This window comes from Lissotriton vulgaris, chromosome 4_1 (assembly GCF_964263255.1).
Source record: "Lissotriton vulgaris chromosome 4_1, aLisVul1.2, whole genome shotgun sequence".
NCBI lineage: Eukaryota > Metazoa > Chordata > Amphibia > Caudata > Salamandridae > Lissotriton > Lissotriton vulgaris.
The window spans coordinates 314,075,049-314,092,123 of record NC_141691.1 but is presented as its reverse complement, the minus strand read 5'-3'; the positions used below and the strand labels follow the sequence as shown (position 1 = coordinate 314,092,123).

At 41.9% G+C, this 17,075-nt stretch overlaps 1 protein-coding gene across 5 annotated transcripts in view; it reads left to right on the top strand.

Moving 5' to 3' along the window:
• The window catches only part of ATP11C (ATPase phospholipid transporting 11C (ATP11C blood group)), an 828,266-nt gene that overhangs the window by 675,515 nt on the left and 135,676 nt on the right, over window positions 1-17,075 (top strand). For all 5 annotated transcript variants that reach the window (XM_086918646.1, XM_086918644.1, XM_086918645.1 and 2 more), the window contains exon 19: window positions 7,856-8,119. In XM_086918646.1, the coding sequence (XP_086774772.1) occupies window positions 7,856-8,119 (264 nt within the window). The remainder of the gene's footprint in view (window positions 1-7,855; window positions 8,120-17,075) is intronic.

Sequence of the window (17,075 nt, the reverse complement as noted above, 5' to 3'; positions counted from 1 at the left end):
CATTCGAGGTCCTTCTAACACCTCGCATCCAGAAAGCGCTGGAGTGGTGGGCTCACTCTGACGCTTACAACAGACGTGTCTCTCGAGGGATGGGGAGCGCATCTCGACGGCATGTCTGTAAAAGGAAAGTGGACGGCGACCCAACGGACTTGGCATAACAATCGCCTGGAACTCTTGGCGATTTTCTTGGCCCTAAAGTAAGTCCTTCCAGAGGTTAGTGCAGAGACACACTCTGTTGGTGAGGACAGACAACACCACCAGTATGCACTTCCTTAACAAGCAGGGCGGCACGAGGTCTCTCCTACTTTCACAACTGCCACAAGAAATATTGGATTCGGCGAATCAACATCAAATTCATCTCACAGCCATCCATGTGCCGGGTGCGGCCAATGTTCTGGCGGACTAACTCAGCCGGGCGTCGTCAGACAATCACGAGTGGGAACTCAACCAACCAACCGTCGATTTCATCTTCCGGCGGTATGGCCAGCCGCAGATGGATCTTTTCGCGACTGCTACCAACAGGAAATGCCAACGCTTTGCAAGTCGGCATCCCCACAGAGAGTCGAGCGGAAATGCATTTTCGATCAATTGGGCGAACGCCTTCACCTACGCTTTCCCTCCACTTCCTCTAATTCCTCGCCTTTTACACAGGATGAGGTTTCAACCTTGCCACATCATCCTGATTGCACCCATATGGCCGAGGCGTCAATGGTTCACGGACCTGCTCCTATTTTCACAGTCCGACCCGATACCGCTTCATCCTCTACCTCACCTCCTCACGATGAAGCAGGGACAAATCTGTCACCCAGATCCGGCATACCTCCAACTCCATGCCTGGAACCTGAATACAATGAATTTGCACATCTGAATATCGACGAGGACTGCAGAGAGGTGTTAGCTCGCGCTCCATCCACCATTAAAACCTATCAATTAAAGTGGAAACGTTTCTGTGGCTGGTGCCGCACTAAAGATTTGGACCCCATGACTGTAAAACCTGAACAGATCTTGCCTTTCTTTTTATCCCTGGCGAGATCAGGACTTTCACACTCAACTCTTAAAGTGTTTCTGGCGGCGATTTCCAGCTTCCGTCATGATGGTTCTACATCTCTATGTTCCTCGAGAATCATTAAGCAATTTTACAAGGGCCTTTTTAGGATGTTTCCACCTATCCGTCGCCCTCCACGAGCTTGGCGCTTACATTTGGTCTTGTCTCAACTGCTTCTACCTCCATTTGAGCCTATCCACTCTGCAAGTCTAAAATTTCTCACATGGAAAGTTGCTCTCTTGCTCGCCTTGACATCCTCGAGGCGTGTCAGTGACATCCAGGCATTTACCATACAGCCTCCTTTTCTACAATTCTCCAATGAGGCTGTGACATTGCGAACTAATCCGAAGTTCATCCTGAAGGTTCCCAGTGACTTTCATCTCAACGAACCCGTAATCCTGAAGACTTTCTTTCCTGCTCCGCAAACTCCAGCTGAGCGGTCATTACACTCATTGGATGTGAATCGTCTCAAATTTTACATTCAGCGAACTGCAACTGTCAGAAAGTCAGATCAATTGTTTGTGGCGTTTGGCCCAATTTGCAAAGGACAACCTGTTATCAAACTGACCATAACCAGATGGATATCCTCTACCATGTCCTTTTGCCACCAACGGGCTGGGAAGCTCCTTCCTGCTCCAGTTCGTGCTCACTCAACTAGAGCGGTGTCTACTTCTGCTGCCCTTTTTGCGGGGGTACCCCTGAGGCAGATCTGCAGAACTGCTACTTGGTCGAGCAGCCATACTTTTACAAAACACTACTGCCTGCAAACAGACGCCGCTGATGTGGCAGTAGGTCAAGCGGTGCTGCGGAATCTTTTCCAATAAAGGTGAGACTCTGTTGCTACCTGCCTCCAGTCATAAAGGCTTTTTCTAATAATATTTTAATATTCATTGCATTTTGACTGATATGTTTACCTTACTTGCTTTGGTATATCTCCTTTATGACTTATATGATGATTTACTGCTTTCTACTCTTATTCAAGCATGTGAATCTATGAAAGACACCCCTAATACTGGAGAAGAACAAAAGTTACTTACCTGTAAACTGTGGTTCTCCAGTATTGGTGTCTTTCATAGATTCACATGCGACCCTCCCATCCTCCCCTCAGAGGCTCTCTTCTCCTCAGGCACTTTTACTTACTTTGTGCTACGAAAATCTGAGGACTTGGGCTTCTGAGGAGAAGGTTCTAGATGAGGCTACAGCCTGATTGGCTGGAATGTGAACCTACACATAATGACACTAATATGCTACTAAAGTGAGTTCTCCCTTAGGCTTTTCAATGGGCCTATCATGTTCTATGGTACTTTTAAAATGTACAATTTTATTACATTATATGTATGTATATTTTTATTTATAATATTTTTCATTTATACATGCATATGTTACTGCTATTTTATGTACTATGGGACTCCCACTTGGATGACGGGGAATATTCAAGCATGTGAATCTATGAAAGACACCAATACTGGAGAACCACAGTTTACAGGCAAGTAACTTTTGTTCTTCTTGAGCATCATGGAGCCCTTCTCTTAGTGCCTTGTTCAGATTCATGTTTCTGCCTTCTCCTTGCCATTGGATGCCACATCGTGCACCCATAGGTGGCACTTCACACAATGAAAGGGACTATTTAGGAGCACCTGAGGTTCCTGAACCCTATGCATATCCTAAGTCCTTGGGCTGGGCAGGAGACGCCTGAACAGTAGAAACCCCTTTGCACCATAAGGCTTCAGAGGGCTAGGTCAAGCCCCTAGTTACCACCATTACTATTTTCCTTCCTCTTGCCTTAAGGATGTGTTATCAGGCTTTCCAAGGAGACCTTCCCATTCGGGCTCAAACCAATCCTTATTTCTTCCTCTAATTATATTTTCTTCCATCTCTGCCAGTTTCTTAATATATCTCGGTAGCTGTTGTCTTTTATTCAATGATTTTTCCTGTGTCATTTAGTAGCTTTCCTACCTTCCTTTTTAGTTTATTTTTTCAACTCTCCTTTTCTCATCTCCTTGTCTCCCATCTGTTTTTCTGTAGTTCGCTTCTCTACTTTTGACCCCTCTCTTTCTGCAGCTCTCCTACCACGTTGCCTTACTTTCTCTTCCTTGTATTTATTCATATACCTTCCTGACAGCCAGCTCTTCCATATTTTTTGCTGGAGATTTAAACTCTTCATTCCCAGACTTTGTGTTTTTTCAACCACCTGTCTGTTGTATTCTGCCTATACCTTTCTGTTTGCTCGTGGGGTTCTCTTTTCCTCCAGTCTACTACTTATTGCTTATTAACGTATTTCACTACTGTCTCGTGGCTTCTTTGTTACTCTTTCTTCCTTCCCTCACAATTCTTCTCTTTCCTTCTAGGCCCATATTTCTCTTTTGTTAGCTCTTTTTTCCCTCCACATTCGGTCTTTATCTCCTTATCTGTCATGCAGAAATGCCATGTGCTGTGACAGTATTTTAATCCATTCCCAACTCCGAAAAAACACCTTAATTCTGACCTCTAGCAACCTATTTATGACTTGACCTACACACTCCAATTCTACCTGCTGCCCAACCTGCTATTTCATTATAGGAACCCACCCACATTGTGCCATTGGGCTTTCGCCTTGATCTGCGTCATTCCATGCTTCTGACGTGTTAGGACCCACACAAGCATCTTTGCCAGCGCACCCAATTCGTGACCTGCAGTAGCCCTGAGCACGCAAGTACTGTGACTATGACACGGCTCCACCAGTGCACATCAGTCCTGGCACGTAGCACCTCTTGCAGTTCTATTACCTGGCATACACAGAACTTTATCAATTCCCTTTAGCTCTACCTGTGGTTCCTACCTTTTCTTCCAGTACTTTGCCTTCCACCCAGCTCTAGCAATGCACCTCAGTCCTTGAAAGCTTCACCTCCTGCTATGCCTCACAGCTTTTCCACTGCATCATCTTTTGTTATACTAGTACGCAGTTCCAAACATGGTATAGTTTGAGATTCCGAAACACTCATTTCCACTGCTACCCCCGAGTCAGAAGAAGAAATTACCCAACTTAAACCTTCTACCTAAAATTATGCTGAGCAACACGAGTTTTGAAGTGAACGAGTGTGGCTAGTGATTAGGTAATTATGAGATGTCAAGGGAACAAGAGGCTGTGGTTGAAACAGTACATGAGGGTCATAAGGATTAATAAGGAGTCCGCAGACACCTAGTCTGTCCGAATTGCCTTGTTGTTCTCATCTTACAGACTGCATGATTTCCTTTTAGTCACTGGCACTTCCCTGTGTCTTGCCCAGGGCTGTGCATCCCAACTGTACGCCACCCGCACAGAATCGACACAAACCAAGATTAACCATTGAAAAGCTGAAAGCTCATGGTTAAAAGAAGCCGTTTCCTCGGTACCCAATGTTAACCAGGCAGACCCTGTTGTCTTGGTCCAAAGAAATGGCACAAACATCCATGAGGAGAAGGCCACCCTTGGGACAAAGCCGTCCCCTGCTATGGATACTCCTGTGCCTCGTCAAGTGGAGCCCATCTCCGTGTCTGGGCACCGGCAGCTTGATGGATATGTCTGCTTTGTGAGCCTTTGGAGCCTGCAGCGATAAGTCTAGTAACTAAACCCCTAAGATGTGTTTACTCTGAGGGATTTATCTGTTGAATTCAGTCTGGGATTGTGTAACCTGTGTAACTTTTTATCTTCTGACCTGGCTCCTTCCAAGAAGATTCTCACCCTCTACACATGACTGACCTTTTAATTGGAAGAGGCAGGTGAAACAATGAAAGTAAGTGAACAGTGTGTGGGAGCCCACCAATGGAAGACATAATCACCATCACATAAATAAACAAGTCAACACCAGAACAGAAATCCACAATTACAAAACAAACATACTCATGCATTCAAGTTCTCCTTATTCATACTTACACAAGTTAATCCAGGACTGCACAGCAATACAGCTTGTCACCCCACAGGAGGATCCAAAACTCCGTTCTCCTTCAAGCTGGGCATTGAAGACTGAATATTTTCCAAACATCTTTTGGGGACCCCTTAAAGAGGAGGTGCTCTAAGGCTAACCAACCTACGCTACCAACACAACTTTGTGGAGGGCCGTGCCTCATTAATCACATGAGCCCCAATATTTGATCACCCCAAAATATTTACCAAAAGAATTCTGCTCCAGAGTCTTCAGTTGATCTAGCGGTTAGAGACTACACTCTTCATCAGGGAAAACACAACTTAGCAGAGTTAAACATAATAAAATATTAGATGCACAAAGGACTGAGCTCTAGATCGAAAATAGAGCAAAAAGGATATATATTACAGATTAGAAAAAAATGCAGTATAGAAGGAAAGTGCATGGATTGGCATGAAGGCCCAATACAAAAGTGCAAATAAATAAAAAGTCATAAAACTACATAATCCCTAGTTAGGCATATTCTAAGCAAAAACAAAGTGTCAATCTCATAAAGAGCACTGACAGCATGACTTGTCACCCACGAGGTAAATGGTAAAAGAAACCCCGAAAGGCAGAATCCCAAAGGTTTCATAGACAAATCACACAAGCTGGTAATAGATTTTGCAACTTCAGCATGGTATTATCCTGGTTATGTTCGCCTTTGGTAAATTGGAAACAACAACGTAATAATTAAAAACTATGCAATTATTTAGCAATAACCCATTTCGTAAGGTAAGAGTAATCTTTCACTTGCTTCCTCAGCTTGATTCGTTGCCAAAAATGGGGAGAGGTGACTTTGCAGCGCAACACTGATTAGGAGGGGGAAAGAGCAGGAAAAGTTGAACAGAATACTAGAAACTGGATCCATTTTATCATAATGCCATATTACATGAAAATGTGGAATAACAATTCATAGCATTAGTTACACCTCTATGTGACCTAAGTAACTCGTTTCACATGCAATGTCATTAGTTCATTGGTTACTACTCTATGCATCATTAAAACGCAACATGATCAAAATTATTTTCCGTAACATGATATGTGACTTAAAACATGGTAGAAGGCTATGTTAATTTAATTTGAAATACGTATGAACGAGTTTAAGTGAATTAGTGCCAACAATGTACCTTTGTGCCACCCGTTTGTCAGTTTTCTTCTGGCGTAAACCTGAAACCTCAACTCCCTATCCCCTAAACCATCTCCCCTCCCCAAATATCACTGATGAAGGCTCAGGCATGCTTGAAATATTTGAACTCTTCTGAATTGTTTGTTAAACATATGGCTTTTTGACCAGTCTATTTGAAAAAGATCCCGCCATCCCATGTCATTCCAAAATATTCTTTGGTGAAGGGTCGCCTAAAGCTTGTCAATAGTGAGCTTTTTGCTTGGTCTTTTCTGAAAAGCTGCTTATCCTCCTCCACTTTAAAAGGCAGCCAGTATTATTTACTCCACTAATGCTTATATGATAGTATCTTTGACCATTGCAGTCGGCTGAAACTTTATTTATTCGTTACAAAATGTTGGAGGAAAGGTTTTAAACATTGGCAACTCCCATTCTCAAATCTGCAAAATGTGTTAATATAACAGCTCCAATCAAGCCCCATCTCACATAGATGAATCTTCAGCCTCCTTTATACAGCTAGTAAAGATAACTCTAAAGCCACCGTACTAGGGTTCACGCATTCTGGGACTATTTACTTTGTATGTTTCTCTGCCTACAGTCCTGGAGGTATGTTACAGAGGTAAATCACCGTATTCCTCTATGGCACAAACAGATATCCCTTCATATTGGTTAAAGGCGGCGACATTACATGATTAAAAGTAATTTTGGAATATAGAAGGGTATTTCTCATGCAGATGCTGGAGTATGGTGGTGATGCTTGAGTGGAGATTATTGTAGGTCTGTACGGCTATACTGCAATATTTCTTCTTCCCCTCATTTCCCCTTCCTTGTCCCATTGCATGAGCAGGCTCTGCCCAGGTAATGTGGCACTCCACTCTGAACACAGCCTTTAAAGTGGATCTCACTTTAATAGGAAGCCAAAGCTGTAATCTGAGGGCAGGTGGGATGCATGATTTTGAACTGTTTGCTGTTGGTCAGGTAAAGAGCTCAATGCTGTTCAGTAATGTAGGTGAGACAATAACATAATGAGGATTAGTGCATCCTTTTAGCTGGGCTGTATAAAAGTAGTGGGGAATGTCCTGATGCTAGCGTAAATGGCAGAATGTACATTTGGTGCCTTCGTTCACATGAAGAAAAAGGGGAAGATTATTGTTGAACATAAACCCAGGCTGCGATCCTTCTGCATTGGCGATTGGCTGAGGCCAGACTCATGGGGTCTGGCAGGGAGAAAGGGAGAAGTGAAGGGTTGTTTCGGTCCACAAGTAATGTTTCCCTCATCTGACTGTTCAGGCAAAGTCAACTGTGGTGCATCCAGTTTTGTACCTTCTTCAGACAGTGTTCAACCTGATTCCATTGCATGGGCTAGTTTGAGGAATATTCATGTATCCACTGCATATATGTAAAAACCGAGATTATGAGCATCCACAGTGTATGTCATTGTCTCTAAGTGTACATTGTAGAGGCTGGGAGAACGTGCGTAACCTTGAGGGACTCCGCACATGAGTGGAGTAGTCGCGGACAAGAAAGAAACCAGCTTGACCTACTGATTCTGATTTGTTGCCCACTTCTAAAAATACCTTTAGTCTGTTACTCAAGATTTTTCGATCGATTGTGTCAAATCCAGGAGGGAACTCTGGTGATATCAAGCCAAATAAATGGATGTGGAACTGGTTAATGCTTGTTTTCATGATGGGTAATCTTTTCAGAACGAGACTCCATTTTGACTGGATTCAGTGTTTTGAATGTGCTTGCTTCTCTTCCCAGGCTTCAGGAAAGAGCTGCTGAGACTATTGAGTCTCTGCATGCTGCAGGCATGAAGGTCTGGGTGCTCACTGGAGACAAGATGGAGACTGCAAAGTCCACATGCTATGCCTGCAGGCTTTTCCAAACCAACACTGAGCTACTGGAACTAACTATAAAAACCACTGAAGGTAACGAACGAAGGGAAGATCGCTTGCTTGAAGTGCTGCTTGACTATCATAAGAGGTTGGTGCAGGACATTCCCAAATTAAAAGGGAGCATGAAAAGGTAAGACATGCAGCATCTTTCCCTTGAAAGTTTTCTTTGTTTAATCTATACAGAGGACATTTAACATAGATGTGTTTTTCAAAGCAACCTAGTAGATAATATGCTATTATTGTATATGTAACAAAGGAAAAACATTTAACCAAACACTATTTAAATTGTAGCTACTAGCCACGACCCATAGGAAAATGTTTGTATAGGAGCTCCGTTTAGCATAGACGTCCCTTGAATGTTACATTATTCCCTGTATGCTTTTCTAATTCTTACATTAAAAATAATATTGGACAGTTGCTTCGCAACAATAACTTTATTAAATAACAGTCATTCTGCAGTACCAACTCAAGTTCTTAATAGAGTAGGGAGACTGTAACCCTGCAAAATGTTTGAATGCATAGTACAAGAGGACCCTCATATTACTTTTGGTGCCAGGAGGATTACGAGCATATTGTTTCCAACATTTTATCATTAGGATGCTATTTCCCTTCTGATGGATAATTCTTGCTCCTCCCCTCATACATTTCTTCGATGTGCCAGACTGGATCTAAACATTTTACAAAATCTCCACTATGCCAGAACATTGCGCCATGGTTCCCAGACGACTCCTGGGATGTGGCACCAACTGGTGCTCCGTTATCATTTCCCTATTTCCAGTGCCTTCTTTGAAGTTTTTTCAAATTTTTACGGTGTTTATGATCCTGTCAGTCACCCTTGTCGGTCCCCTTATCGGTGTCTTCCTCTGGTGCATCCACACGGCTCGCTCGGGCTTCTATTCTTGCTGACTTCAGTGAGCTTTAAGTGTATTTCTCTGAATCTGTCCCCTGAGATTTATTTGAAGATTTATTCTCCCTGTTGTCGCCTCCTTCACTTGGAAAATCTACTTCCATCATGTTGAGATGTGTCCTTCTTATCCATCTCTGACTTGGGGTAGGTTTTTGTATGGGGTCACACCTAGGCTCCATCCTCGTCTCGATGTTGTATTCAAACTCCGCATCTGCCAAGCTGAGCAGAGTCCCGGTGCCGGTGCCTGGCTCTATTCCAGCATCCTGCATAGTGTTGTCAGAACCATTCATGACTTTACTGGCACCTGTTGCTGACCCCGCTCAAGTGACCGCATTCGTCAGGCTCTGCCGGTGAGGCTTTGGCCTTCTCCAACTCCTTCTGTTACACCTTTGGACACTAAGGAGTTTCCAGGCACAGCATATGCCCACTCCTCACCAGCGAATTCTGTCCCAGATTTGCCTTGGCCAGTGAGTAGGCTCCATCCTGGTTCTGGCATATGTCCCTCCACCAACTGCTTCTGCCTCGTTGGTGGTCAGCTAAGATCACCTGGTCATCTCCATTTTGACCCTGATGCTTTCCATTCATTTTGCATCTGAAAGGCCTGCCCAAGTAGCTCATAATCAGCATCAACAATGACCGATGCAAAGACCTCACCGGCCTCTCAGGCGTCATTGTTCTCTCAACTGGAAAAGATCGCAGATGTGGCATTGCTGTAGGTGATATGTCGCCTTGCACATCAAGAACACGACCTCGGAATGTGGGCAGGCTCGCTCTTCTGTATTATCCGCTTCGGTAGAGTGGGTGAGATCATGGATGACTTCAGGGAAGTGTTTTGCACTGTTTCTACTGCAGATTAACAGGGAGGTTTTTATTAGACTTTTAATGACGCTAGTGGCTTGGAGTCAGCGCCTGAAGTTGATCTTGAATGAGGCCTAGTCTCATTTAGAACATTTTGAATTTCCATGGGACTGCGCAAGGCTGTGGAAGTCTTGGTTTTTCCTCTAGAGGTTAAAACCAACTTGCTAACTGAAATTCTAACTGAAAAACACAAGATTGGCCCTGCCTCTTCAGGACCCTTTCTGCCATTTAACGAGGTACTGAGGAAGCCCATTAAGAGTATTTGGAACTGCCCATTGCCACTCCAGCAGTCGGCAGCTGGACCTTGCATGTCATGCCTTCGTTCCTGAGGGCCCTAATATTCTCTCTTCTAATCTCCATGTGACTGTTTTATACGGTGATTCTTCTTAGATCACAGGACCTGTGTCTTATGTCCACCATTGTCTCTTTCTTCTAACTTGAAGAAGGTTGTATGAAAGCAGTTTAATGCCATAAGGAGGAAAATATTTAATCGAAAGCTATAATTTTTATTTTTTGTAAAGCTTTTTTTTTTCTTGAGCCACTCTTCGATGTTCTTTGGCAGATGGTACAGATTGTGGTTCTTCTACTTCCAGATCATGGAAGTGGTTACTTTGCAAAGGTATTTCATGATTAAGGCAACTGGAATTATTCAGCAGGGGACTGCCAAATTATGCGGCCAGGTTGAGTAAATTTAGCGGCAAGAAAAGGCAACTTATGTGGCACATTTTGTGAAAGTATTACTTCATCATGTTTTCATTTTTAAACTTGATAAAACTGTCTGGGCATTAGTTGCACCTCTTTAGTACCAGGTTAACACCCAAATATACCAATAAGCTACAGAAAGGTGGCCATTCAACCTTTGCAAAGGGCCTTCCACTGCTCAGTAACAGATGTTGTTGCATTTTTAGTAAATTTTGGACCGTTTCAGCTATAAACAATTTGTTTTGTTAAAATCTGTGGATTATGTGGTAGATGAAGGATTACGTGGCAAATCTACAAGTATGTGTAAACCGCCATGGCTGCACAATCACGTAATTCCAGTGGCCCTGGTTATGTTATATCTTATATGGCTAACCAGCTCCTTAGGTGGCCCTAATACTGTGAACTAATTGACTAGATAGATGGGTTCTAGAGTATCCGTATGCCTTAGTGCTCACTTGCGTACTTCTGGTTTTTCATGGACTGTCCAGGTGCACTTCTTTGACTTGCCTTTTGATGCGCCTGTCTCTTTGGAACATGAGCTAAGCACATTCTGAAAGGGTACAGACAGGAGCAAATGCCCTATTGCCCCAAGTTGGGGTTTATTTTGTGAGGAGATTTTGAGGTTGCAGAGAGCTCAGAGGTGACAGAGGTTCGTATCTCTGCCATATGGTCTCAGCTGTTTGTTGCTTTTCAGTGCACCCTTCCATGTTTCCTTGGCTTTGTGCCCGAGTGGTCTGTTTTGCCTTGAGTATTCTTTCCATAGCTCTAGTACTTTTCTACTGGGCTTCAACCTCTGCTTTGTGTCAGTCTAGTGCCTATATTGTTATAGTATGGCCTTGGATTCAATGTAACCAGCAACACCGGTGCTCCATGCGCACAACACTTTACTCTAAATTGCTCCTTTCCTTTTCACAGTTTCTGTAGTGATGCTACATCCGTTACACTGAGTCACAGTGCCTTCTCCAAATCTGTAGTTAATGGTCGGGTTAGGAATACACCTAACCTGTAGGGATGGGGGCATTCTTTCACTTGGAACAATCTTGTTCCTACAGTCTCTCTTCAAAATAAAACTCTTGCAAAACTTTATGATGAACTTTTTCATCAATTAAATGTATTCTTCTTCGTGATTCCGTAATTCTTTTTAATCATTATAGCTCATGATGATGCTTATTTCAACACACAATGCATATCGGATCGTCATGGAGACCCTTCTTCAGGGGTCTATATAAATCAAAACCAAGAAGCCAATTGATTACTATCAATTCCATTACCACCAGGTTATGAAAAATATATATCATGATTCCACATCTAATACATAACCCATTTGTAATATTTCATTTTGTAGCTACTGTATGTTCTAAACACAAATTAATAAAGTAAACACAAAATCCAGAAGTGAAACACATACACAAACATAAGCAAATTCAAAACTACCTTATTAAAGTGTACATATTCTGATACATGAATTCGCCGCATGGTTCTCCCCACATCTATGTGATATCTTTAAGCACTACCAGCACATCCACGCTCATCTCTCTCTTCACTCACAACTGAATGATTTGTAATCGAGTGATCTGGATTTCATAATCAAAGCGCTCGACAAGCTGACACCGAAATGGAGTTTAGTGTGAAATCTATCCTAAAAAACTACAAAACACGTTCTTAGTTGAAATTTATGAGCGGAGGAACTCCGATTCTGTAGGCATTTTGCGCCAAACACTCTTGCTTAAAAAAAAACGTTGTATCATGATCGCGTGTTATGCTACGTTGCCCTTATTTAAAGGGACCTCCTCTCTTTTAACTGCGGCGCCACATTGCTAATGCGCACACATTAATAAAGTTATACCTTTCAAAAACATCATTACATGATCAACATAACTGTGATATATACACAAAATAACGAGCCAACATCATCGCTACATGTACTTTTGTCTATGATTGCAGTGTGCCAATCATTCTCTGTTGTGAATCTTAAACATGCATCTGTGGATCATGAAAAAATTATGAAAATTATAAGAAACATGCTAGTTCAATCCGGTCATTGAGCCCCAAAGGTTGTAGGGTATTTAGTTTTTTTATCCAAAAATATTCAGCCTTTAGCAGTTGTTTGCGTGGATCAGTCCCAGTGTCCATTCTTACAGCTTCCAGTACAGTGAATCTCAATTGGGAAATGTTATTACCTGCCTCTGACCAATGCATGGCCACTGTTGACTTGACATTCTTAAGTCGAATGGAACTTTTATGTTCTGTTATCCGAACTTTTACTTAAACCTACATTAATTTTCCCACACGGACACTTCCTTTGAAATATGGCAGACTTTCTTTCTTAGCTTTTTTTGTTAATGGTTCTTTTAAATTTTTCGATCGTTGAAAGGCAAAAATGTTTTTTTGATTTCTAATGCATCCTAATTCGGGCTCGTTCTCTATTAAATGCTAATGTTTTTTTATGATGTTCTTGATCCGGTCAGCCTCCGTAGAGTGTTTCAGAATACATACATTGCAACTTTTCTCTTTTTTTTCATACTTGGTTTTAATAGAGTTGATATATCAACTTTCTTTTGTTTTTCAATTGATTCTTTCACCAACTTTTCTGGGTATCCTCTTTCCATGAATCGTTTCTCGAACATTTCAGTTGTTTGCTGTATCTGTACTTCTGTGTTGGTGATTCGTTTGATTCTTAAAAATTGCGAATACGGCAAGTGGCTTTTTAATGACTGATGGTGAAAACTTTGGAAATGTAAACCACTGTTGCGATCTGTGGGTTTTTGATACACTTTTGTCCTCAAGGTATTGTCTTTCAGTTCAGGCTCCACCTCCAGATATGCTATGCTTTGCTAACTGATGTTGTGTGTGAACTTGATGTGTTAATGACATTGATTTAAGTTTCTGATGTCCAAAAGGGGATTTTTCTCTCCATCCCAAATTAAGAAAATTTTGTCTATGTATTGTTTATATGAGACAAGGTGTTCGGTCCATGTTGGTTCTTGGAGGATGTTTTCATGTTCAAACTTAAACATAAACATATTTGCATAGGTCGGTGCCCCTGCAAATCCCATCGATGTTCCATTACACTGCGCAAAAAAAAACATTACTCCCATTTAAAATAGCTATAGTACAATGCGAAATGCATGAGTTCTAACAGAAAGATCTTGTTAGCTCCTGTGCATTCATTATTCAATAAGAACCATTCTATGGCTCCAATTCCTTCATTGTGGGGAATCGACGTATACAATGCAGTTACATCAATAGTACATAGAAGCCATGTTGATGTAGCTTGTCGTGGTAATGATTCCAAGTGGTTTAGAAATGCTGTAGTGTCTTTTAGATAGGTCTTCCAATTCTGAACCATTGGCTGTAAGAAGTGATCTAGGTACCGACCCAATGCCTCTGAGATGGATCCACATTCTGACACAATTGGTCTAAAGGGTGGTGATGGAAGACTTTTATGTACCTTTGGTAACCTATAAAATTGTGGCCGTTTTGGATATTGTGTATCTAAAAGTTGGTAGGTCTTTTTACTAATAGATGTATTATATTAAGAGACATTGTAGCAGTTGCATTAGTTATGGGAAATAGTGATACATGTAAGCAAGTAAAGCAAAGGAGCAATAGGTTTCAATGTGTTTTGTCTGGAACGAGCAAGGTTGTAACCTGGGAGCAGAGTGCCAAAGAGGTACTGAAAACATGAAATGAGTGATTCATGTTCTAAGTTGCTAAATTACCTATTAGGAAGCTCGAACCCCATAGAAGCACTGTGCCTGCAGCCCATAATGTCAAAGCTTACCCATAGGAAACAAGCGAGGAGATCACATCCTGAATTAAAAGAACAGAAGACTTTTCTGGTGTGCCACTTCTATTACACCTGGCTGTATCTATTGTGCTCGAACTATGATATGTGCTTTTCAGTTGAATAGCTTGCTTTAAAGCCGAATGACTATTATTGCCCACAGGCAATACCCATCGCTCTTTTGCTGTTTACATGCATTATAAAGTGTTTTGATACAAGGCAGAAACGTAGTTCGTCTTGGAATAATAAAAATCAACTTTATAATGAAACATTTAACATGAGTTTTTAACAGATTGTGTCCATTTAAATTATTTTACTTGAACAGAGCAATATTAGTCTAATTTACGTTGGAAAACAATTACATCTGATCTCCATAGAAATACTCTTAAATTACATTCTGAAAGCGGACCTATATATTTTTTCAAACTCTACGCCATTTTGAACATTTGCGGATCTCGGGGTCCCTGGTTAGATTGCCACAAAGAGATACTGCAACATCTGTATAGTTGACTATATCACCTTGTAATCATACCCCTAGGGTAATCTGAGATGATTGGAACCCTGTCCCCCACTTTTGGAGGAACTTACTTGCTACCGTCTAGTAGGCTTTTTTAGGCTTAACTCACAGGCCTCAGGCTTGAAATGGTAAAAGAAACAGTCAATTGAGACATTAATTATCAAAATTCAACACCTCTGTACACAATTCCTACATACCCCCTCCCCTCTTGAGTTTTCCTGGTGGCCTATCTGCTTTCCTCTGCGTCTCAAATTCTAAAAACAAAGTATCCATGCTTGCATAATTGATGTCCTTATGACTCCCCTCTTATTCCCAGTGTGGAAAATTGTACTCCCGGTCATCTCACCACTTCATTTCTCCAGTCTAGTGTTCGGATTATAGCTAGTCAAAATCTACACATTTGCTTTCACCTTCAAGCTCAGTAAGTATGCCTCTTCATCACTGCTCTCTCTGTCACCTCCAAAAGAATATCAGTCATAGTTGCCCAGCATTTTGCTATAACCGGACACTGCCACATCATATGGTATTATCAAGCTTCCTCATCTCCATATTTTGGGCAGGCAACTCATGAATGAATAAATCTGGTTCACTCTGCTAAAAGATCAGTTAGGACCCATGCAACAAAAAATTAAGTTAAACAATTAAAAATACAGTAACTTGAATCAGGCACTCCTACACCTTTTGGGACTATAACTAACTAATAATTAAGTCTGTCTGCCTTTCCTTGCTCTCTGTCCATGTCTCCAGGCAATTTCCTTTTGAGGTTCTCTCAGGATGCTTAGACAATTCAAGGTCCCTTGATCGTGGTATATCCGGTTGCCCCCGTAAGGGTGAACAATATATTTAACAGACCATGTGTTGGTGGCTCTAAATCTCCCTTGACTCACTCCGTTTTATTGCCCCATTATTTTCTCATACATCAAGAACTGTCTCACAGGAACATCTTGATTAATGTGCTCATTTTGGATTCATTTTTAGTATCTCATGGTCTCTTTGTAATGAGTGGTCAGAGTCTGGGCCACAGTCAGTAGTATCTAGCTTCGTCGCCATCATCCCCCACAGCAACATCCTGCCTTAATATGCTCCCACTGCTCACATCACAGCTGCACCTGGCTGTGAGACTTGTTTAGCTTTGCACAGCCAGGATTTCCTTCTACTCCTTTTAGGGGGTAGGTGGGGAGTTTTTCTCCATATCCAGCTGCATATTCCTCCACCCCATCCCTGTGTGCCTAACTCTAAAATAGAGGGTTGCAAGTCACTAAGCACCCAAGGGGGACAGGAAAATCATGCTGTGTCAATCAGTAACTGAGGTACTGGTTGGATTTGCATCCTGTAAGCTCCAATTCATGAGTTAGTCAAGCCTGGTGCAGAGGTCTAGCCCGGGTCCAGGGTTCAATTCCCCGCCTCGGCGGGTCTTGGGCTCAAAATTCCACGAACCTGATAATTCTCGCCTCGGTGCCTATTCCAATCATGGAGTCCCACTCTGCAACTCTGGGCAATAGCTTGCTTAATCTCCGCAACGGCCCCCACAACGCTAAGGATGCCTGGCCTCCACCGTGGGGGTGCCCAGGAGTGGAGGCCTCACAGGGAAAGCCAGGATAGGTTCCACAGCCGTATTCGTACAAGCGCCTTGAGACCTTTGCGGGTAAGTAGTGCGCTATACAAGTATCAATTTACATTTACATTTACATTACAAATGTGTGACTGCAATGAAACGAATGTAGTATCAAGACTTTGGCTTATTTCTCGAATCTTGAGGTTGTGGCAGCAAGGAATCAGGGAGTCTCTGAAACACAGATCTCTCAGAGTGGCAACTTATTTGACCCAACAGGGAGCAGAATCTCACATTCCTTAACTCTCATTTCAAGTTATTTCACTACGAAAACCGCTGTGAAAGATAGGTAGTCCATTCTATGTGCATACCTGTATGAGAAGATTGTAAATAATGTCCTATATTAACCCTGTTATAAAAAACAAAGTTCCTTCTCCTGGGTTCAATAATTCATAGGTGGTGTTAAGATCCCAAAAGGGGACGTTTACAACAATGGGAGGGATTACAGTGTGGCACTGGTTACCAAACTAAGTGTATGTGGGGCCTAAAGGTACCATGAAAAACATGAAACAATTCTTTTTTATAAAAACAGTTTTCATTCATTTATTTGAGAAGATTAAGAATTTGATAATAACATATTTGTTGCACTTAAAAGTCATATACACAATCGTTTTTCATAAGATTCAGAAATTAAAAAGCATACAATATTCTTTAAAAATTGCTATTCTAGCAATATTTAACACAAACATTACAACATCATGTT